The 25,607-nt window shown below is 27.7% G+C and overlaps 1 protein-coding gene across 4 annotated transcripts in view; it reads right to left on the reverse strand.

The window, feature by feature from the left end:
* The window catches only part of LOC111683802 (high affinity cAMP-specific and IBMX-insensitive 3',5'-cyclic phosphodiesterase 8), a 41,318-nt gene extending 16,045 nt beyond the window's left edge, over positions 1–25,273 (reverse strand). Inside the window, exons 1-2 of one of the 4 annotated variants that reach the window (XM_046955600.1) lie at positions 24,790–25,273; positions 12,804–12,907 (exon numbers count right to left, since the gene is read on the reverse strand). In XM_046955600.1, the coding sequence (XP_046811556.1) occupies positions 12,804–12,907; positions 24,790–24,823 (138 nt within the window). In that variant the 5' untranslated portion in view covers positions 24,824–25,273. Of the gene's footprint in view, positions 1–1,805; positions 3,677–12,803; positions 12,908–15,803; positions 15,838–24,789 lie in introns of those variants that run through there. The other 3 variants (XM_046955601.1, XM_046955599.1, XM_023445907.2) reach the window with 3 other exon arrangements.
* Between the last annotated feature and the right edge of the window lie 334 nt (positions 25,274–25,607).

The following is a 25,607-nucleotide window of genomic DNA, read 5'->3' on the forward strand; positions in this document are numbered from 1 at the left end:
ACTATGTATATAAAATTGTGTTTAAAATAGACTAGTGTAGTATGGGTGTTTTATTTTAACCTCATCCAAAAATAAACACCAACTTTAGATCATTATTTTTCCAAAAGAAAACCAAGTTAAAATTATAGTCGGATAAGGCCGATATAGATATAAAAATAGAATGTAATTTAGTTTTCATAATACTGCATTTAATTTCAACATGCCTCAGATATTTTTATATAAGTTTGTCATTCCGTTTTTAATTTGTATAATATAATTTTCCAACCCTATAAAGGATCCTTATAGATAGCGGAGTCGATTAAGCCATGTCCGTCTGTCTGCATATTTGTTGAAATCAGTTTTTAGAGGACCCCAGATATCGGCGAGATCCGAATCTTCAATAATTCCGTTAGACATACGCTAATAAAAATCAGCAAAATCGGTCCATAAATAACGGAGATATGAGAAAAAATCCGAGACAACCTCTAAAAATCAAAATCATCAAAGAAATTGCAAAAAAAAGAAACAAAATACATAATCATACAATAAATTTTGTTATTGTATTCTTGTTTATAAAACAAGGCAGATCGAGAACGGCAGAGCAAGAGTAGCAGATCGAGAAACATGAAATTAAGAATGTGTCTTAAGTTAGAAGCCATAAAAAAAGTTTTTGGTACTTTTTCGTTTTTTAAGAAAAAAAAATGAAATTAAGTATGTATAGCCCGGATTAGACCAGAACACATCAATGGAGATTTTTGGTACTTTTTCGTTCTGCAAGAGGTACTTTTTGAAATTAAAGTATGTAGATTCGGAATTAGGTGAGAACAATTAAAAGGGAACTTTTCAGTACTTTTTCGTTTTTCAAAAAGTACTTTTTGAATTTTCTATTATATTGAACCTTTCGGCCAAAACATATTGGACAAAACTTATTGTTACATGTTTATAGAATAAAATAAATTGTTTGTAGAAATATATTGGTTTTCGATATCAAAATAATATGAACAACTTCCAAGATTCCACTCAAGATTCTCTGTTGCTTCTATAGGGTTGTACCTTTCACATGATATTGGTAAAATTGAAGCTGGGCATGTTAGGGTGTAAGTTTGCTTTTCGGGACAAAGGGATCATATATAATAAAATGTATAATATAACAAATAAGACTACTTACGACAGATCTTCTGAGAGAATTATACCGCAATTTGTTCGAGAGAAATTTCTGATTGTGCATAGTATATTGCAAAAATGGATTCAGTAGAGATAGTTAACAGTCATGGAAAGGTCCTCAAAGTTTCACCCATAACCGATTAGAATCTTATAAGAAATCCTAAAACAGAAGATAAATCAAAAGGCGAAAGCCCACAGAAAATATTTTGTAAGTGTTCACCAATATCAATATATCAAATATATGAGATATTCTTATTGTTTTGATACCGAAAACACATACTGAGGAGATTAAAAGTAAAGGATTTTTATCCAATTATCTAGGTATGTTAAAATTCCAATATGCTTTATCGTATGTATTTTCTACTTCCATTTTATTTTTTCAAAATTTTGACTTTAAAATTATAAATATAAATATAAAGCGGTGTCATTATAAAATTTACATTTCAACTTCTTTTTATCTATGTCATTTTTCTCTGGAGAAAATAATTTATTTTATTCCATAAATATGAAACATTTAATTTGTCCAATATGTTTTGGAAGACACTGCACATACATATGTATAGAGACCAATATCTTAAGATATAAAATTACAACATTTTAAAGAATATTGCTAATATAGCGATATTAGCATACTTTTTACGTAGATGACTACTTAAACATACCTCAATTTCATGATCACTTTTCTTTGATAACTTGTTTGGAATTATTTCAGTGGTGATGTTGTTTTCCAAAATTAATTTAAGTTTTGGCCCTTTTGGTTGACGTCGCTCATATAATCCAGATTTAGAATGATCATTTCTATTTGTATTTTGACATTTACGACGTAATACAACATCAGCGATATCAGAGTCAGATGAAACGTCATCATTTGGTTGCTGTAGTTGCTGCCTTTGCTTAACATTTTGAATGTTTACTTCTGTTGGCATTAAGCGGTTATGGTTATTTCCACGGCTGTGTCTACGATGCTGATGTTTACATTCATAACGCTGCAACAACTCGACTTTGTCGTCAAGTGTCAAATTGTTAATGCGCAACGTATTGGCATCTAAATTGCGTATTACTTCGACTATAACCGGTTGAACGTTTCGTCCGTAGGCTAATGGGTGCAGGTGTTTTGTTTGAGTATCTGTTGGCAGTGGCGTCATAACATCTTCAAATTCTGCAGCCACTTTGGCGTCGTATTCAATTTCCTCTGGAGTCTTGGCTTCAACAACCTCATTGTTTACCACAATTGATGAATTGGCTGCTTCAGCGATAGAGGATGGGATGGATTTCAAGTCCTTTTCAATTGAGTGTTTGTTATTGTTGTTGTTGCTATGACTTGCAGCCGTTGTGGGGCGCTTGAGTATCTCTTCACTAGCGAACAATTCAATGTCTCGGGGTAGAGAAAGAGGCAATGGACTGTTGATAAAACTCCTTCTATTGTCTTCGACAAATGATTTGTATTCATGAATATAAGTGTGCGTTTTGTGCTCCTCACTTGTGTGTGAAGTATTATTGTTGTGTTCTCTGGCTGTCCCAGTTATTTGCGTGATTGATTCTATTCTTTGGTGGTCATTAGTGGCTGATGTTAATTTTGTGTGGGTCGTTGTGGTTTTAATTTGCTGTAAAAGTTTATTAGTTTCCGCATCATTGTTTTTAATTGTGGTCGGGTGTAAGTCTTGAAGGTTCGTTTGCTCTAAAGGATTGGTAAAGTCTGTATCTATATTATTTTTCAAATTATTTTGGCTGTTTTGGGGAAAAATGAGTGGCTTATCATCGGTGTGATTGTTAGCAGTAGCATTTCTTCCTAGACTTGGCGTCTTTTGGCTTGTAGTTTTAACAGCCTTCTGTTTATCTGTTGCCACAATACCGCTTATCTTTCGATGTTCAATTACGTTTTTTCGTTTATCGCCGTTATCATTATTATCACTATCACCATCGTGGTAGTAATCATTGCTGCTATTATTGCCCGGCCGCTTATCAAAATCGTTCGTATCCGAACATTCGTTTACTATAATACATGCTGTTGTTGTCGTTGTGTTTGCCGTTTTTAATGTTGTTGTTGTTTTGTATTCACCTTTACCGGCGCCCTCGTAATGAAGGGGCGATTGCAAAAATTCCTCTCCATTTAAACGACTGTTTTCAGGTTGATTTTGTTGTATTGGTTTTTTACGAAATACATTTGTGATTTTTGTAAAACAATTGCGCATCGTTTTAACACTTTCCGATATAAATAAAATTTCAGATTTACGAGTTCTTTTTTTTGTTTTGTTTTTAATTTATTTGTAGCAATATGTACTGTACTATGCAAAGATGTACGTATGCGATTTAATTTATTGGCACATTGATAGATTGATACATTCCCTTCTTATTTTTATTTATTATTTTTAATTTGGTTTTATTTTAATTTATATGTTTTAAATGTTAACACTTTTATTCATATTTGCTGAACTACTTTTCCCGTTCTCTTAAATAAATTTTTCTCTCTCTTACTCTTTTGCTATAATTCATAAAATCTATTACATATTTTTTTATTTATTTTTGTTTTCAACTATTTGATCTTTCACAAAAACATACACTTTTTGTAATAATTACTACGCATATCACAGTAAAAAGATAAGATAACAGAACTTTTATTTTATTCGAATAAATATTCAAAAAATGGTTTGCATTATTTTGTAACATAGTCAAACACATTTATTTTAAATTTGATTTAAAATAACAAAAATATGTTTTTTTAAATAAGTGTGTGTGTTCTTTAGAATGGTTCATTAACATATGGAAAAACATCCTATGTATAAATTCTGTAATTTTCATTGTCCAAATGCATGGCATTAAAATTATATTTTATTAATTTCTAGAGAGACACGGATTACCGTTTTTGATTTTGTTTTTCATTGAAGAATAAGATGTGTCAATGTCAGTCAAATCAAATCAAATAAAAATCTATAGATATTGAGTCTTAGGACCTGCTTCCAGTTTTTTTGATTAATATTTTACGTGTATTTTGTTTTTGTTACAATAACAAAATGAATATAATGTAATAATGAGATGCAATTTTCTGAAATGTTTCAAAAACCAAGGAAGTCGCTTAGAGATGTATTTGTTAACACCTATATATGTATGTATGTGTATAAAAAAGTGAAACAGCTGCTTTTTTAATATCTATTTACATGATAGAAATATGGATCATACGATTTATTTTTTGTCATTTTACTTTTTAATTAGACTTTAGGACGTAAAGTATTATCGTGTGAACTGGGCTTTGCTATAATGTGCGGTATGATTTTGTTCACATAAAGCAAATTTGTGCTAAATAGTATCATACTTTGCATAGTTATATGCATTAATTTATCGGAAGTATGTATATATAGATAGGCCTTCAAATCTTCTTCGTACAATTTTATACATACATATAGCAATTTCATTTTGATATTACATTTAGTTTGTTGTGTTAAAAGTTATCGCAGAAATTCACCAAATAAAAATGAATTAAAAAAGGTTCCCCTTAGATGTCATGTTTTTGTAAACTTGAATGTCTGTCTAATTGTAACGTAATTGCAATAAAAAAAACGCATTTATTCTCATATTTCTGCATGAAAATCAGAAATTCAAATATATACAAAAGATTATTGTTAATATCACACATACACACGCATAAATTCCTATATATATTTGCCAATATATGAGAATGTATAATAAAATATATATAATTTCATTAAGATTATTTTTTTCATCACACACATATATATACATATGTATTTGTTTTTGGGAGATGTTGACGTCAAAATTCAGTTAGTTGTTTTCAATTTGCAAATAATTATCTATTTTTTTAATATTTTTATTGTTTCACTTAAATTATATAATATTTAAACATTAGATTTTAATTTATTTTCTCTCAAATATTAATGACAATTATTGATTGAAACGTTTTCATGTTTTTCTTCGTTAGTTGTTAAAATAATTTTCAAACATTTATTTTGTACTCCACAATAGTTAAATAGACTTTTTAAGCCGATTGTAATAATTATTATTGTAACGACAATTTACTAAAGTTTAACATAATTATATTTTTTTATATACGATATACGGGTTTTTGTGACTTTTACTTCACTCACTCGACAAAAAACTGAACGCTTCGGCCAAAGAATTGTACTAAGTAATAATGAAAACTCTTTAAGAGTAAAACAAAAAAATGAAAAAGCAACAAATAAATAATAATGAAAGAATGAAATTCTTAAAAACAATTTATTGTATTTTCAGTGGGTTCTCAATAAAAATGATTTAATTGTATTGCCAATTATTTGTTAAATAGTGATTGTAGAAGCAAACGAATGATTGGGTGTGCGCTCATTTTTAAATACAGTTAGGACAAAAAGTATGACATATATATATATATATATATATATATATATATATATATATATATTATATATATATATATATATATATATATATATATATATATATATATTATATATATAATATATATATAATATATATATATATATATATATATATATATATATATATATATTATATATATATATTATATATATATATATATATATATATATAATTGTTTGAAGTTTTTCGCTTCCACGTGTAGAATAGGTTTGAGTTTATTGTATATATAGAAAGTACGAATGTTTTTGGATTGAAGACGTCCCTCTGTCTGTTGAAAATACTATAGAGCCCCAAGTGGACACGACTTATATATGTTTATTTAAAAATTTTCTTATAATTAAAAGATTTTTGATCTCATTTATAATCGCTCCAAAAAATATTTACAGTCTATCGATGGAGTTACAAAAAGACCCTTATTAGTTTTTTTTTGTTAATTTTGTGGAATCATTTGAAAAGCTTTTTGAAGCCGCGTATAAAAATTGCAAAGTTGGGCGTAAATTGCATTTATATTAACAATTTTAATTTTTTGGAAATATCATCCCAAAACAATTCAAGGTAAATTTTAATAAAAACACGTTTTTGCTTTTCGTATGGAATGAGTCGGTTAATGTAAATAATATGAATTTAAATTCGTTGAGCACCCACGCAAATATTAATGAAAAAATATTTAAATAAGGAAATGATGGAGAACAATTATTGAAATTAATAATTTTACAAGGTGCATATAATTCGATCGATAGTTTTGGCGATCAATTTGATACATAGCCATAGTTCCCTAATTGCTTTGGTGGTTATGTTTTTAATAATACGTTTCCAAATAAATGATATTTTAAACGTTGTAGTCCAATATATTCTACTATTAGTGTACAAATACAGGTGTACAGATACTACTTATCATTTATCTTAATTAGTCCTGCCCATGAAACTATGTCGTACTCTACTTTACCATAGTTTTGTAAACCACAAACATACATATGTATATATGTCGGCTTAGAATCACGTTCAGAATTTCCTCAAGTTATTACAGCAAATGAATTCATATTGATATAATTTGAAATCAGACAATGTTTTCACATACACATAGCCTCCCAAATATCCTTGTTATTTATTAATAATTTAAAATTTTGAGTATTGACCCATTCATTCGGATCGAAGTTCAATTTTTATTGTGGAAATCATATTTGCATTGATAACAAAAAATAAATACATTAGAGCATGTTTTTAAGAATGGGTTAGAATTATTTTTTTGGTAAGGATTTCTCTATACATCAGGGATAGAAAATTCAAGTCTTTATCCGGAGATTGTATGATCGGTTCTAGGTAGAACATTTTATAGGGAATTAAGACATTTCCATATAACTGAAAACTAATTCAAGCGAATGGGTAATGGGAAATATATATTATAATACCCCGTTCACGCTCTTATTCATCATTCAACCCCCAATTACGTACTGAATGACATGACTTACTAAATAACGAAACAAAGATATATACCTGAACTTCGGTTATTTTGAAAACATACATTTTTAAATTATAAAAAATGCCAACTCTGATATTGTACTCCTATTATATAGTTTGTAACATGTAAAAATATTGACCCTAAATCCAAATAATTATCGATTATATATTTTTTAAACTGAGGTAATCTAATTTTTTAAACACTGTTTGACAACAATTTTGTCACACTATCCGTAGCCAGACATTTTTTATGTTCTCCTTAAATCAAAAATATCCGTAATTGTAATGTTCAAAATATATGAACCATATCTTCAAATATGAAAATTATTGGTATAGTATTATAGGGTCAGATATGCGGGACTATAAATTTCTCTTTAAATATGCGATTTTCTTTTACTCATATGTGTTCTCAAACTATTGAGTGTAAGAACTTTTCTCTACCTTTGATTGACAATGATAAGACAACTTATCAGAAAGAACTATTTTGAAATGTTCTAAAAAAATTAAGTTATAAATAAATTAACCCATTCATATCCAAAGTAACATATACGTAATGAAACTTAATTAGAATTTTAAATCGAATGAGACAGAAATGCAAATGAAAATTTATTTATGGATAAGGTAACTTAACGTGTTTATTATTTAGAAATCGGATTTTAGTATTTTTTTTATATTGGGTTATTTTGTAATACCATCGGTATAAACGAAATTGCTAGAATCCTTAGTGATCAGGATAAAACTCAGCAAAAATATCTTTGATATACAAAAATATCTTTGATATAGAAAAAAAAAAAATACATTTTTGAAATATCACTGTATTTTCTGAAATGTGATATTTGCGATAACTATTTAAACATGCACTGATGGCCCTTATAAATAAATGTTTACGAATGAGCGCTATTTTTGTTTGAAAATAGCTTAACCTGTATTTTTAAAGATTTTTAAATTTTTTTATTTTAATCTGCTATAACATTTGCGCGCTTCAATCAAAGTAATTAAGTTTTTCGTATATATCATGTATAATTTTTATCCCATTCAACCACTATACGTTTAGTGGTTCTTTTGATTTTGCTCATTATTCTGGATTTGTATAGATATCAGTCGATTAAGCTATGCCCGTCTGTTCCTGGATATCTTCTGGACATATTTAATTCAGCAAAATCGGTCCACAAATAACAGAAATATGAACAATATTCGAGACAATCTCATACAGTTTCATATGGTAAATGTTGTCCTTTATTTAGTTTGCTTGTTTATTAGGGTTGTCAATTATTCGTGTTTAAAGTTATTCGAATAAAAAATTACAATATTTTTTATATTCGAGTAGTCGACTTAATTTTAAAAATTATTGGAATGAATAACGAATTAAAGTATTTATTCGAATAATTTAATAAAACATAAATAAAACTTGCCAAACAACTTCAAAATCTTGAGATACGGGTAAAAAACTGGATTGCGTTCAGTAACTTAGTTCAATCTGAACCAATTTTTAATTTCTCAGTAGATTTCAAAGTGGAAGCTGCGGCTTTTATAATAACATGAGTGTACGATGTTTAACTTAAGTAAAGAAATATGTGTGCATTTCATCAGCTGCTTAAAATGTTTAATACGCACCATTAAAAAAGGTGGGGTGTGTATTGTATTTTCATTCCGTTGTAACACATCGAAATATTAGATTCTAAAACAATCTAGCCGCCCATCCGGCAAATATTTTTTTGTTTGGTATTGAAAATGGGCAATATCTACCTACGATTTAACATAGCACCCTTATAAGGTTCCCTTCAGAAATTCGAAATGTAGACATTTATAAGGAACCATAATGTTTTTGTAAAATATTGTGAGGATCGGTCAATAATCCATCCTACATCAAACATAAATTTTTCATCAGAAAATGACTTTAACGTACATAACTCGCTTGAAAATGCCTGTGTAGCAACTAAATTCTACATAAGCAGGTTTTTTACGAACTCTCTGTTTATTGCACGCATTGAAAAACCCATAAACACTTCTAAAACAAAATATAAATTTTTATAAATTGCAAAAAGTAGTAAAAGATTTGTTTTAATAACGACATTTCTTCAGATTTAGTTAAATTATGGGTAAAAAGTAACATTGAAATTTTATTCGAATATTCGATTCGAAAAATTGGAAATTTTTTATTCGTTCGAAGAAAAACAAGAAATTTTCCTCGATAATCGAATAATTTTTATTCGAATGACAACCCTATTGTTTACTAAAACAATACAGACCAAGAACAACACGTAACGTATTGTCAAAATGAGGAAATTGTTCGAAACATTAGCTACTTCTTTTTGGCAATGTATACAAGGACCTATATTTTTATTTTGATTGATTTCTTTGAGATAACATAAATCATTTCTACAATAGGGGCTTTTTTTAATAACTGAATTAATTTTATTTCGGATTTACTAAATCCAAAAAGTAGTTGGATTTAGCTAATTTCAATATGGCAACGCTTTGTATTCATAGAACAAAACCATAATAATTTCAAAAGAAATTTATTTGTTACACCCTACACCACTTAGTGGGGAGGAATATTAGGTTTCTGCTAATGTTTGCAATGCAATTTGTCACATGTTCTTCTATTGAAAATGGTGCATTATTTCACCTAGCCCTCATACAACTGGACCCGCCGAATAGGTCTTTTAAGTTCATAATTATGATTAACCGAGTTATCGTATGTCGTCAAAAAGCTGCAAAACCAAGTTCTATACTAGCCTTGACGATCCTCATGAACACTATAATTATAACGCCTCATTCGACCCTAGCCCTTATAAAAGCCCCCTTCAAATTTGACTTAAATACCCACAGTATTATTCAACAATAATTTGCTTAGGTATATCTGAGCTAAGGTACAATTCAACTTAAATTTTTTATTATGAAAACTTAATCACATTTTACTTTTCGTAACAGTTGTAGGGTATTATATGGTCGGCCTCGACCAACTATTATTTCTTACTTGTTTTACTTTGCTATTCACCAATAGATGAAAAATGTGTAAAAATAGTAAAATAAACAAACTTCCCCACAGAAAATTTTCAGAGTACTCGGAATTGTAACCAATGTTACTTTGTGTTAATTACAATTTAATCTACTTTTATACAAAATCTGGATATGAAGTTTAATTAAAATATAAAAAAGTCAAATGCGCTGTAATTTTTTATTTTATTTTTATGAACCGGTTTTTAGACAACATTGATTTCCGGTTAACCGAGATTTTTTACAAAAAATCACATTTTTAAAAATTTTGTATACAAAATTTTAAATATTTTTTCCGTTCGTATTAAACAAAAGTTAAGATATGTTAAAAATATTTTATTTATATTAAACAGGGACTGCAAATAACAGTTATTCTGAAATTTTTAACCCAAAAAAAATCTCTATATTGGAGTCAACGTAGACCTATACTATTATATACCAATGTAATCGTATTGAAGTGCTTTTTCAGAATGTATGGTGATTAAAAAAAACGCTCTTAGTTTTGTTTTCCCAGTCAAAAAATTAAAAAAAAGTATTTATATATTTTTTCAGTCTCTTATTTTATTGAGCATATCTGACCAAGTCCATTAAATAGTTGATTTGTACTGACGCTGAAAACATCTGAATCAAAAACGGCAAATGGTAATTTTTCTGTTATGAATGAATACAAGCTTTTTTAATTTTTTCGGAAATGAGTTTTATTTGAAAATGAGTTTTATTTGAATTTTAATTTTTAGGTTGAATAATAACTTTTTAAATTTTCAATTTTTAAAGTCACAAAATAACTGTTATAAATTAAATTTTTTGACATAACATAAAACTGTTACGGACCCTGATATCAAATAAAGATTTACAATTTCAGGAAGCAAGTAAAAAATTGGCTTTTAAATGATTTTAAAATTTGTGTGGGTTCGAGATGCATATTATTTTTGTTTTTTTTTTTTTTGAAATATGTGTTAAAATTGTCGTAATTTTTAGGTTATACAAAATAATATAGGTTATTTAAGAAATTTTTAAATTACTTTGGAGTTAATAAGCCCGTTAAAATACACTAAGTCAGTTTACGGACCAGAAATACTGCAACAAAAATTATAATTATTTTTCCGCGATAAGCTCTGAAAAACGGAAGTTTGAGACCAATTTCGGAAAAGATTGCAGAAAATATTTGTTTACAAATATTGTTATTATTTTTCTCATATTTAGTACATACATTAATAGTATCATATATGTATTGCAAGGTCAATTTATCTCTCCTCTGACTACTTCCATGTACCTAACTAATCAATTGCAGCTTCAGATCTGTATAAGATTGCTCTCTTATGATATATTACTGTACATAGCTAGACTAAAAAGTGCAAATATCTTATTCAGCCATTCATAATATTTCGCAAAATATTCTCATCCAACTAAATATAAGTATATTTAATAGATTTCCGCACATTTCGGTTAACCGGTTTTTTGTTCTCGGATAACCGACAAACCGGTTTTCTAGGAATGGCCATTTTTCAGTTAACCGACAAACCGGTTTCTTCAAAAGTCGGTTTTTTTATAAACACTAGATATAAAGCATAATTTTGAGTTCACAGCTACAGTTAACGATTATTTCTAAAGAAAAATAAGTTATTTTTTAGAATTTTAAGTCACTACATGCTAAAAAGGATAATATCCCGCGATATCCTTCGAAAACATTTTTCTAATTTTTTATATCAAAAATTAATCAATATCAATAAAGTGTGTGTTGAAGTAATATACACAAAAAGCGGTTTAGTTTTGTTCGTGAAAGGGTTAATACACATAGAAAGTTGTTGAATATACTTTTTATACACTTGTATTACAGGTAGAAAGGTACTGTGGGAATAATTTAAATTTAAATTCTACCAAAGATAGTATATACATTCACGGACGTATCTACAAATTCATTCATAAGTATAAGGCAGTTCAATAATAACTTTAATGGAACATATAATAAAAAATGGTGCTTCCTCGAAAGCAGATTTAGACGGAGAGAAATTGTTACTAATTATACATAAGGAATCCAAAATGTGCATATTTCAGACGGTTGAATTTGCCTATTTCACTGAATTAATGTTATTTTTTAACACTAAATATTAATTACAATTAAGATTGATACAAATTAAGTGATTTTAGAGCTTTTTAGATGCAAATTTCTAAACCACTAACAATAATTGCTGAATATATGCCCATCAAAATAATTTTTGTAAGGTAATAACTTTCACATGCAATAGAGGAAGCACTTAGAGATGCGGTGGTTACATTTATTGCTTCCAAATCAAAAATATTTTTATTAGGTAAATTGGCTTACTATGTAGTTCTTTAATTAAAATAGAGAAAAAAATGCATAATTTCTTAAGTATTAGCACAACATGGTGAGAGGTATATAATATTCGGCACAGTCGAAAATATAACTCTTTATTATAAGTCGGACTCTATGAGCGGTTTTTGAGTTGGCAATCAAATACCAATTAATAATCATATTAGTTAATCTGAAAATAAATTGATTCTGATGTTAATCCCCTTTGATATTTTTGAGTACAAGATTAAACTTTGCAGTGTTGCCATACAAAATAACAGAAAACGTCACTTTTGGTTATCAAAAAATGCATATTTTAAAAACATTTAAATTTAAAACAAAAAAATATATTGTGAAGTCCCTATAATTTATACTAATCGTTAAATCGAACATTTTAATGTTTATATTAAAAAACATTTTATTAAATTTTTTGGCATCATAAAAACATATTAAGTAAAGTGCACCATAGACGCATAACACTCTTACTTGGTTTTATATTTACCTGATGTTGGTCTACAGATTCATCCTCCGGTGTTAATGCAAGTGATGATTTCCTGTGACCAGGTCTACCACCACCAGATGAACTTGTTCCGGATGTGCCCGTGCCTAGAATGAAATGAAAGTAAGATTTTAATACACATAAAGAAAAAAATGAGAAAGTACAAAATGTATCCGAATACATCATACCCTACCACATTGCGAGTAAGTTGCAATAAGTTATATAGTAGTTTTTAATTTAGAATTTTTATTAAAGAAATTAGTATTTGCTTAACTGATAAATGTACTGCTCAATATAACAATTTATAGTAACATTTTTGTATATATACATTTTTTGGAGTCAAATTTTGTACTGAGCCTCTTCTTATTAAATAGACTTATTTTATAGACGGATAACATCATTGCATTGACGCAAGAGTTGCCGTTCCCAATAGTGTGATGTAGCGTGTATTTAAACTGCATTTGGGCTGCTTTGAAATTAACAATAATCATTTATATTAAACGTTAATTCAAGCATTTACACAGTTCCTTTGGCCCAATAGTCCCTGCTGTAGTATTAAACAATGTTAAAAGTTGGGTTTTTGTCACAAAATTATTAAAAATATTTTCAGAAAAAAAATCAAAATTTTTAATTGTTTTAGTTTTTTAATATTATTTTCAAGTGTGAAGTGTCAAATTTAGAATAATTTTAAATGATGATTTTTCTTGCATTGGTCAACTGAAATTTAATAAAAATGACTAACTATTATTTAAACAAATATTGAAATTTAAAATAAAAAAAAAACAAAACTTTTTAAACGATAGAGTTTGTGTTTGTTGGGTTATATATTTTTCAACTAATACCTTCTACCGCCATCAGTGAGTGGCCATTCCGTGTGTAACACTAAGAAATATTAGTCTGAGACCCAACAATGTATATATGAATATTAGAGTGCTGCAAAAAAGTGGCGGATTTTACCCTCCCCCTTTTAGAATTGTTTCTTTACAAATATTTCATAATTCATTACTAAAATATCGGCATTTTCCCCTTTGTAAATGCACTTGGGAAATTCGGATCCTTTGCGGCACTTGTTAACGTTATCCTAATTTTTTTGCATGACGTAGTTTTACAACCCAAGGACAATTCTAAAGAGGGGGAAGGCTGTCGGGCAATATTTTTTTCTTTCATATAAGCGTGAATCACTCTAATGAACATACATGCATATATCTCTATAATTATGAAATTCTGAGTTTATTCAGCTATTTCCGTCCGTTCCGTAGTGCACTATATTTTTTAGTTAAATCAATATTTTTCTAGAACTAAATATTATTTCAAAAAATATATATAATGTTATTTTTGTAACTTCAACTCAATTGAGTGGTTGTGTAGAAAAAATGTTAAAAATTTGAACAGTCACTAAACAGTATTTTTTTTTAGAGAATACAGATTTTGATTGCGATGACAGTATGATAGACCTTACACATGTAGTTACCCTAACGACTCTCCTCGGAGAAATAAAATAAGTTCTTTCAATTTCGAAAAACATGTTTTACTTAAAGCCAATATATTGGCAATTTTTTTTTGTTTTATGTATTACTGTGTAATTGTGTAATTGTTGTATTTATATACTTGTTTTACGACTTTTTTCCTTAAATATAATAACCCATTTACTTAAACTTTTAGTTGATTTCAGAGATGCTAATATTTGAACTAATTCAAAATCTTGTAAAATTTATATTAAGTTCCTATTGGGATTAATATGTAAATACATACATACACACACACACATACATACATACATACATACATACATACATACGTACATAGTCAACAGTAGTAAAAAATAAAAATACCGGATTCTTAACCGATTGAGACTATCGCCCTAGTACACATATACTTAATTTATCTACTGGTATACTGATTTGAATGTTGGATTGCCAATGGTTTCTATACATAATTTATCGATTTTTTTCTCTTGTTTATCATTTGTATGTAGGTAGATAAGATAAGTAGTACTTATTGACAAAAAAGGAATAGATTTTTTAATTTGGCTACTAATAAATGCAGTATTCTTTAAAAATATGTTGAGTTTGGAAATCCTAAATATATAATGAATAATTTTTTATGCTAAAGCATTTATGTATATAAATTCTGAAAGGGACTTTATATGGGATCTAGGTATGGATCTCACAAATTTTAAAAGCTATTGTTTATAGATTTATTATGTATGTTCTATTAATAATCTGAAGGGAACTTTGTATGGAGGCTAAGTTCAAATGAGGCTCGATCATTACAATAGTATCATTTAAGTTTATACTTGAGATACAAACCTCAGAAAATTAAATTAGTATACTTTAGTATATAGTAAATTAGTGTACTTTACGGTGTACCTATATTTTCATGTGTTACAAATTTAGTGATGCCTATTTCATATAATCAATCCCGCTCCTAGGTACTAAATACTATATATTAAAAAATTGGCTAAATAATTGAAATTTTTTCTTTGTATTGGCATGTTACTTCGCTGACTTTTACTTACACTACATACATTTCCTGGTAAGGAGATTTTAATTCAGCTAATAAGCTGCATTCATTTGTTACCTATCGTGATTTCAACAGATGTAAGAAAATGCAGTTATACCAATGGACAAGACAAGATCCTCTTAGAATTTAAGTAGGGACAAGAAAAAAACATATATACTTTATCGTTCTACGACCTATATTTCAAAGTGTAATTTTTTAAGGGATATTAACACATAAAGCTAAAATTATTACAAAAAATAATTTTTTTTTTAAATTCGAGGTAATTTTGAAAAAAAATTTTACCTGTGATCACACTTAATGAGAGAATGTGTTGTAACATTAAAAACAATGATCTGATGTTGGAGGTTATAACCATACACTTTTTCAAAATCGTTTTTATAATTTTAAAATTTATAGTGTATTGATTACATTTTAAAGTTACTAAATTACAGGATTTTTAAAATGGTATTTATTTGTAAACTATGCTTTATTTATACTTACTACACTTCTTCCAATACATTGATTATCGTGTAATTCACTGGATTGTTTTTTCTTTTTTAATTAATTCACCGTAAAAAGAAAAATAACTTTGTTTTCGTTTATTCTACATACTATACTTTAGTACAGACTATATCTCAACTAAAATCATATAAACAGCCGCAACAACCAACTGTTCTCTTCACAAAAAAATGACAACTAAAATAACCACCACATCTCAGTTTGTGTTCAATACCAAAAACTCATAAATGACTGGTTAGTCAAAGTTTAACTGAATGAAAAACAATAGAACATATATAGCTTATTCATTTAACAACTGAACCTAACAGATGTAATTTGTGCGTGTGCAATTACCCAGCAAACATTGATATTTCATTAATTGAATTGATACCACAGGTACAAACATTTCTTATTATGTATGTATATTCCTTTTTTTGTGCTTATATAATTATAGGATGTGTCCTAAATACCTAACTAACTTTGGGGTTTCCTTAGCCACTGGCTACACGATGAGTAGATTTTTTTACATACGCTTGTCCTACAATGAAGTTCAAAGAAATGCGTGACAATATACATTTTTGCAAGTCTCTTTTTTAAACGCCCACTTTCAAGATTACTTGGGGACTGTAAAATTACGACTGTTATTATAATTTTATTAAAAGTGCAACATTAGCATTTTATAATTATATTTAGCAGCATCTGTATGTATGTATGTATGTATGTATGTATGTATGTATGTATGTATGTATGTATGTATGTATATACTCCTATCTGTTGGCAGCTGAATTTTCTCGCACGGATCTAAAATACATATGTACATTAGGGTAGCTCCAAAATGGAAAGAATGTTGTGTCCTACAACTTTTAAAAAATATTTTTATACACAGTTTTAAGACCAATAAATTTATTATTGTTTGCTCATGTCAGCTGTCAAGTTTAAATCAATTGCTGATATAACCAACTTAAATATGAAAGATCGAAGCAGAAAGGATATTTATATTATCAGGAATCTACATATATATAAAAATGAATGTGTGCTTGTTTGTATTTTTGAACGATATAGACTACTAAACGGCTAAACCGATTTTTTTTGAAATTTTCACAGCGTATTCCTTTATATCTGGAATTGGCCATAGGATACTTTTTTGGAATTTCAAGTGGGCGGGGAGCCACGCGTTGCACCTCCCATATAATTTTTATACAAAAATTCGTTTATATTGGAATGAATAACTTTGACATTTATGTGAACATTTAGGGCCTTATGCAAAAACGATTATTAAAGTTAACAGTGGTTTACTGCACACTTTTTCCATATAAAAACAGGTTTTAACAACCATTGTTAACTTAATAATCGTTTTTGCATAAGGCGGTTAGAAAATAACGGGCGGACTCTTAATGGGGGGCTTGGCACCACATATATGAGATAAATAAAAATTTCGTATATATTGAAAACTGTTAAATGGAAATTGGCGAACTTGCAATAATTTCCTTGTCATCTCTCATATGGAACATATTGTTAATCTGGAAAACTATTGTGGTTAGAATTTTCAAAATTTTTAAGTTGTTTTTTTATTTATACTATAGGGTAAAACAATAAAAATTGTATATCCCAAGGCATAAGAATACGAATTATTTTTTAAGAACAAACGAATTTTAGAATTTAAATGAAATATATTATCATCAAAAGAAATTATAATAAACCTTTAGAAAAAATTTTATAATTTAGTAACTAAATAAACATTTTTTTGGTTATTATGTATTTGTTTTTGTTGGGGTAGCGAAGCACACCGGGTATTAGCTAGTATATTAATAATTAAAACATTTCAAAAGATAAAAAATAAAACTATATAATTTAATTTTTGTTCAAAAATAATTTTGCAAAGCAAAAATATAAACACAATTTAAAATAATATTTACAAAGAAAACTTCACAATGTTGTGAAGACATGCATATTGTTAACAACTATACATAACTATTTTTGGGACTTCCCTAACTAACGTACATTCAAATTGTATCTAAAAATTGTTATCCATGTGTAGAGTATGTGTGTAGATATTTTTCAGAATGGTTACCAACAAATTAACATCATGTAGAGATAAGATACCATCCAACCAATATCATTTCAATTGTTCTTTATTTATTTACTTAGTTTTGCGTTTTGTTGTTTTCATTTTCATAGTATCTTCACAACAATTTCAATCATACATACATACAGTGTAACGTATGAATAAAGTCAGGTTTCATTATACCACAATAATATGATGTGTCAAAATTTTGTGTTGAACAGAATGGATGGAATCGCAATATGAAATGAAACCATCACACATGAGAGAAAATACAGATGGAAAATTTGGCATATAATATCCTACACCTGTTACAAAAATAAAATGTGATTTAGTTTTCATAATAAAGCATTTAAGCTGAATTGTACCTTGCAACAGATATACTTAAGCCATTTATTGTTGAGAAAAAATTGTTGACATTTATAGGAACTAGGGCCTAACGAGGCCCTATAATTATAAAGTTCATGAGGCTCAACAAGGCTAATATGGATCTTGGTTTTGCAGCTTTTTGTCAAGATACATGTATGTTAAACATAACTATGAACTTAAAAGCCCTATTCGGGGGTTCATTTGTATGGGGGCTATGTGAAATAATAAACCATTTTCAATAGGATTCGTTTCTAGTACCATAGAAAATCATGTAGCAAATTTCATTAAATTATCTTCAAAATTGCAACCTGTAGTTTGATTAAAAGGTTTACATGGACGGACAGACGGACGGACATAACTAAATCGACTATGAAACCATTCTGAGTTGATTGGTATACTTTAAGGTGGGTATAGGACCAATATTATTGTGCGTTACAAATATCAGCACAAATCCAATATACCCTCCCCACTAAAGTGGTGTAGGGTAAAATTAAGAAGATATAGTCGGGCATGGCCGACCATATAATGCTATTCACCAGTTAAGAATATGCATATAAAGTTATTTATTTTTCATAATAAAGTATTTATCTTCAATATAACCTTGTTTCTAATATATTTAAGCATTTTATAGACGGAAAACTTATTTTTTGAAAGGGGCAAATATGGACCAACCCCAATAAAATTTTCTGAATAGATTTTTATTTGAATAATATTTAGTAATTAATAAAAAATTCTGAGGGGAACTTTGCTTGTATAAAACTTATTTTTGCCGCTTTTTATCGAGATACAGGTATATTTCCGTTTTCGCCTTATTATACTACTAGTGTTAACGCAAAAAATACACAGCTTACAACTCTGATTCTGTTTTTTTAATTTAATTTTTAAGGGGTATTTTTTGTACCTCAATTATAAATTAAGCTGTAAAGCAGAGGTCACAAACCTATTATTTTCCTTAATACATTCCTAATAAGTTAAATTAACCATTTATACAAAAATATAAACTTCAGATTTTGTGGTTACTGAATGAAAATCAAGTGTGTACTGAGAGTCGAGTTACTAAACAACGCCCGTCTGTCTGTTGAAAGCACAATGGAGTCCGATCGGAAAGAGCTAGAGGGTTAAAATTGTACACAAATATTCCTTATATCTTAGGTTTGTATTGAAATTGGGCAATATCAGTCCATTTTTTAGTATAGCCCCCATTAAAGTAAGTTTCTTATAAGCCAAAATCATTACATGACCGTGGTATTAATATAGTATTAAACGTCTATAGTAGATAGAGCCGCAAGTTCATGCAATGTTGGACTGCCTAAGAACTCAGTCCTGATATTTACCAGGCAGGACAGAGGCAGAGGATGTGTTCTATGGTTTGTTTTAAGCTAACAACAACTAAAATTGTTTTATATCAATTTTTTCAGAACGGTCGCTTTAGAATTTTTTGAAATGTCCGTACAAATTGAGAAAATAACTTGTACAAGAACATTCATATCTAATTAACTTCATAAAGCGCTTTTAAATATATATAAATGAGATAGCCCTTATTGATTAATAGGATTATCATAAAAATTTTGTATATCACAAGAATGAAAATTATCCGAATAAATGGCATATCTACCTAAAGAGATAAATGAATGTGAGGAAATGTATTGACGTCACTTTACTTAATTCGTTATTTATTGTACATCTACTTTATACATACATACATGAATGTTTGTACATCCCAGCATCTAATTGAATGACATCTTTCAGGAAGATGATTTTTTTATTGGTGATTAACTTTACTGGTATGTACACATACATATGAATAAATGTATATAAAATAAAAATAATCCTATGTACAAATATATTTACAATTTTCTATACATTTTACGTTCTATGTGTAAGTATCTGTTGCCGAAACAAAATCAATTAAGAGGAAAAATTATGCTAGAGTTTAAAAATTCACCTAATTTTTGAAAAATAATTAAGTACCCAGCAAAAATTACATAAATGGCAAAAAATAATGACATAAATATAAATAAAATAATAAAACAACTTTTCACTATTTATACATTGGCGTTTTAACATGTTATTTTAATACGGCGATGATACTGGAGTAATTTACCACGTAGTGTAGGATATAAGTCAAGTAACTTATTATAATCCTGAAACTCCATTAACATTTTAACTTCTGGCAATGGTGTCTAATTCTAAAAATTTATATTTTTCAAACTATAATAGTGTGACACAACTATTAACAAAATAGTCATTGATTCAAACCTATGAACATTTTTTTTTTAATTTTTTTAACCAAATAACGTATTTTTTAAATTGTTTTCAAATTAAAAAGTGTAGCCTTTGAAGTAAAGATGATAATTAGAAGATATGTTTAACAAAATTTAATGTCTGATATTTATTAATTTTTTAAAGTTCTGTTTTAACTGAACTTAGAAAATTTTCATAAAAAAATAAATTATTTTAGAAAAATGAAAAAGGAACATTTTTCTACAGCAAGGGAACGAAAACACGTTAAATATAGGAGAAATAGTTGAGATATAATTGAAAAATCTGATAAAATGAATGTATGTATGTCTTATTTTTAGGTGATGTAAATAAATATATGTATACAGTTTTTAGTTAGCATTATAATTAGGGTTTGAAATACGTTTGAAAAAATTTTCTGTTTAAAATTTGAATTACATTTAAAAAATATGCTTGATTTCTATCTGTCTTTTTTGTTTGAGAAGGCACCAAAACAAAAATTTTCAAATTTGTTCTCAAAGGCTATGTATAAATGTTTTCAAATACATATTTACATCATTTCAAAGGTTTTTGCATATTGGGAATTGTTTATATATCTTATCCTGTCAAAAAATTCTGTAATGACCTTAAAATTCATGAAAATTTTATACTTTTGAATTTTTAACTTCGAAACTGTGAAATGTTATAAGTTGGCATCAAATGAAACAAAAATGGTACTTTTAGCGAATCCGTGTAATATAGAGATTATTTTATCAGTTTTAGAATTTTTTCAAAGAAAAATTACAATTTCCTAAAATGCCTTCCATATTTCGGCCTATGAACAACAAAAACCGATTTGAATTTAGTAGAAAATGTTAAAACTTACTATTGTTTAATATTTTGGGTTTCAGAATTATCAAATTCTCAAGAGCATAAGTTTCATATCTCTGTAATTAAAACAAAACCAGTAAATTTTTCTTCAAATAATAATATGTCAATAAGAAATAAGCTAAACTTGAGAAAATGTTGAACATTTTTGGTTTATTTACCCTACTCCCCTTTGAGCCCTCTTGTAAAAAATCTCTTTTTTTGTCAAAAATAAGTAAAATTCAGAGACAGAAAATAATTATTATCTATGAAATTTTTGCTTAAAAAAATCAGTATGAAAGAATCGTCAGAGAAATGTTTTTTTTTTAATTTTTATATTAAAAATTTAAAATAAAAATTATTTTTGATTTTTATTCTATTTATTATTTTCAATTCTATTTATTATTTCAAAAAAAAAAAAAAATTATTTATGATTTCTTTAATAATACTCACTTAGTAAATTTTATTTATTCAAACAAAAAATAGAAATCAATCAATGATTTTTATTTTTCTAAACAAAGAATAAAAATCACCTAAAAAGTTTTAATTTTCCAATTTTCGAATCTAATTTCAGCAAATTTGGTCAATTATATCAGTGGTAAAGAAATTTTACCAATTTTCTATTAATCTATGTTTAAACCCGATCAAAGAAAGAAATTTTACCAATTTTCTATTAATCTATGTTTAAACCCGATCATTTTTACCGTCTTTTAAAGGTAAATATCGCATAATGAGTTTAATAATTAATTTTAAAAAATAAAAATCATTGTCTGATTTTTATTTGTGCCTTATGGTTTAAAAATTATTTGTGTTTTTTATTATTGATTTTTGTTTGAAAAAATTCTCAGAAATTTTTACAAATTGTAATTTAAAATTTTTTTAATAAAAATAATAACAATTACTGTCTCTGGTAAAAATATTCCGGAATAAAGTTAAAAAAATCAAATGCTTTTTTTTTTTAAATAATCCTTATTATACCCTTCACCTTCGTGAGAAGGGTATATATAAGTTTGTCATTCCGTTTGTAATTTCTATAATATAATTTTCCGACCCTATAAAGTATATATATTCTTGATCCTTATAGATAGCGGAGTCGATTAAGACATGTCCGTCTGTGTGTCTGTTGAAATCAGTTTTTAGAGGACCCCAGATATCGGCGAGATCCGAATCTTCAAAAATTCTATTAGACATGCTTTCGAGAAGATCGCTATTTAAAATCAGCAAAATCGGTCGGTAAATATCGGAGATATGAGCAAAAATCCGAGACAACCTCTGAAAATTTCATCAAAAAATTGTTAAAAAAGCAACAAAAACACTGTATATAGAAAAAGATGTAAACGTGTGTGTGTAGATGTATTTGGTTTTATTCAGCTGTGTATTTTTTTGTATGTTTGGAATCCAAAAAAATACACAGTAAAAAAATATGATTTGCATTTTTTGTTAAAATAAAATAATTTTCCCTTTTGTTTTGCAAATATATTTTTTAATGAATAGAAAAAAGTATTTAAAACGTTTTCAATTATATGAGAGTAGATTGTGAGTTATTGTACAATAATTTTTGTGCGAATAATGTAAGTTTGAAATTTAAAACTAACACAAATTTTTTTCAAGTGCTTTTTAAAACAATTTTTTTACGATAAACAAAAACAATGTTTTCCAGCAATGAATCAGTGGTCGAAGTCGACCGGTTTCGAGTCGGAGCATAGCCGCCGCCGAACTATATTTAGTTGCTTGAGTCGCCGCCGAAACATTCGGCTTAAATCGACTCAAATTTTTTTAATGTTTTTATTAACTAGACTGTAAGATCAATTATGTTTAAAATACACTATGGTGAAGGGTATATAAGATTCGGCACAGCCGAATATAGCACTCTTACTTGTTTTTAACATACTTGTGTAGGGTATCAAATGGTCGGCTATGCCCGACTATACATTCATAGTTGTTTTTAGGGTTCTATAGTTGAAACGAAAAGTCGACTTTTCAACTTTTTGTATTTAGTTAAAAGTCGACTTTTTGACTTTTTGCATGTAGTTAAAAGTCGACTTTTCGACTTTTTGCATTTAGTTAAAAGTCGACTTTTCAACTTTTTGCATTTAGTTAAAAGTCGACTTTTCGACTATTTTCGACTTTTCTCGACTTTTTCCGACTTTTCGACTTTTTTCGACTTTTTACAATTTTTCGACTTTTATTAACAAAGTCGACTTTTTTCACAGACGATAATAGAGTTATCGACTTTTTTTGGACAAAATAATCGACTTCGACTTTTCGACTTTTTTCGACAAAAAGTCGATTGTTGGATTATTCGAAAGTCGATTTATAGAACCCTACTTGTTTTACATTGAAATGAGCTTTCATTCGAAAACTCAATAATATGTGGAATTTATTATATATATTACATGTGTGGTATTTCCTTAAAATCGAAGATGGTAAATCCGACTGATGTCCGTTTTCACATGAATTCTCCCAAATGCTATTTTCTTTAGCATTTTATAGCGCATTAAATATGCTTCAGAGATATTTAATAATTTTAATGTGTGCGAACAATTTAAGGAAATTTTATAAAATAATTTACTAATAATAATACAGCTAATGTGTTTTTCGGAAAGGGACCTTGTATGGGAGCTACGACCAATTTTGGAATGCTGTATATAAAAGTAATATTTGTGCAAATTTTGTATGGATATCATCATTCGATAATGAGAAATGTACGTTTAAGCAATTTTATATAGGAGCTTTAAAAGATTCAAATTCTATTCTATTGACATATTCATCATTGACATATTCATCATCATTCGATAATGAGAAATGTACGTTTAAGCAATTTTATATAGGAGCTTTAAAAGATTCAAATTCTATTCTATTGACGTATTCTATTGACATAAACTTTAATTTGTAAAATGTTGTTAAAGATATTAACATTGTAACGGGAATATGTATAATTGTGGACCGATTCCGCTAATTTCTAACAGAAATCAAGTTTTCATATAGAAATAAATGTGTGGTGTTATTTATACTATTATAATGTATAGTTTTTGTGAGAAATACATAAACATGTTTCGAAAATTTTGTTTTTTCGGAGTTTTTTGAAATTTTTATTTATAATTTTTAATGATGTTTTACACAGACGGGGAGGCAGATGGATAGACGGACATACCTAAACAGACTCCGAATATCATAAGGAATATATGTATATATGTACTTTGTTGGGTCCCAGATGAATATGCATATTTGCTAAGGACAAACTTATATACCTTTTATCACCACTAATGGTAATAGTGGTGAATTAAAAAATATACTTTTTCAAGAGCTGGTCTAATGTACAAACTAAATGTATTAAAAAAATGTTCTTGCATGTACTTTCGAATATTATAAACATTATAGATTAGGTGTGAAATTAGAGTTGCCATATAAAAAGATGGTATTGGAATTTTAATAACAAAAGTAAATAAATAATATGTGATGATTATTTACTTGATATTTTAACGGGTCCCTCCGCTGCCAGCATTATGTGGTGTTGATGGAAATGAAGTGATGGTAAACTAAATTGATTAAAGGTCTGAACTCAATCTTTCTTTCACTTTGCTTGCATAGCAAATATTTAATAGTTTTTATTTTATTTAATATATATTTTTGTTATATTTTAATATATATTTTTGTTATATTTTTAAACTTATTAAGTTGGTAACTCTGTTTTATGTATTAATGCCATTTGAAACTAGATTATTTTTAGTAATTTATTTGCAAATTTCATTTACGCACTTTTATATTATCATTTTATATTAGGCAGATATATGTAATTATGATGTTTTGCTTGAATTTGTTTTCGAATTTTATTTTGAATTTTCAACTTTATTTGATTTTTTCTTCATTGATTTAAATGAAATGCACTACACTATTGTAATTGACTTTGATGGGCGGTTAATAATAGTATTTTTATTAAATGTTGTTGTTTTTGTTATTTTACACTTTTCCACGATTTAACATTTTAATGCGTTTCTACTTGTTAGCCATGATCGCGTTGTTATTGGACCCAATTCAAAAAAAAAAAAAAAATTCAAGATAAATTAAATGTCTTTGTAACTAGAGTACTCAAACGATTAACCGACTAATTTTGGTCGATTGATTTGTTGCAATAATAATAAATTGTTAATTTTTTAACAGTAAAATTGCAATTGGTGTGAAAATAATATTTTTTTTTCATTTAGCGTTTTTTAATCAAATACTAAGAAATATTTAAATTACCAAATGAATAAGAAGTATGAAATGCTAATTCTGTTTATGTTATGATT

Source organism: Lucilia cuprina, chromosome 6 (genome assembly GCF_022045245.1).
Source record: "Lucilia cuprina isolate Lc7/37 chromosome 6, ASM2204524v1, whole genome shotgun sequence".
NCBI classification, from domain to species: Eukaryota; Metazoa; Arthropoda; class Insecta; order Diptera; family Calliphoridae; genus Lucilia; species Lucilia cuprina.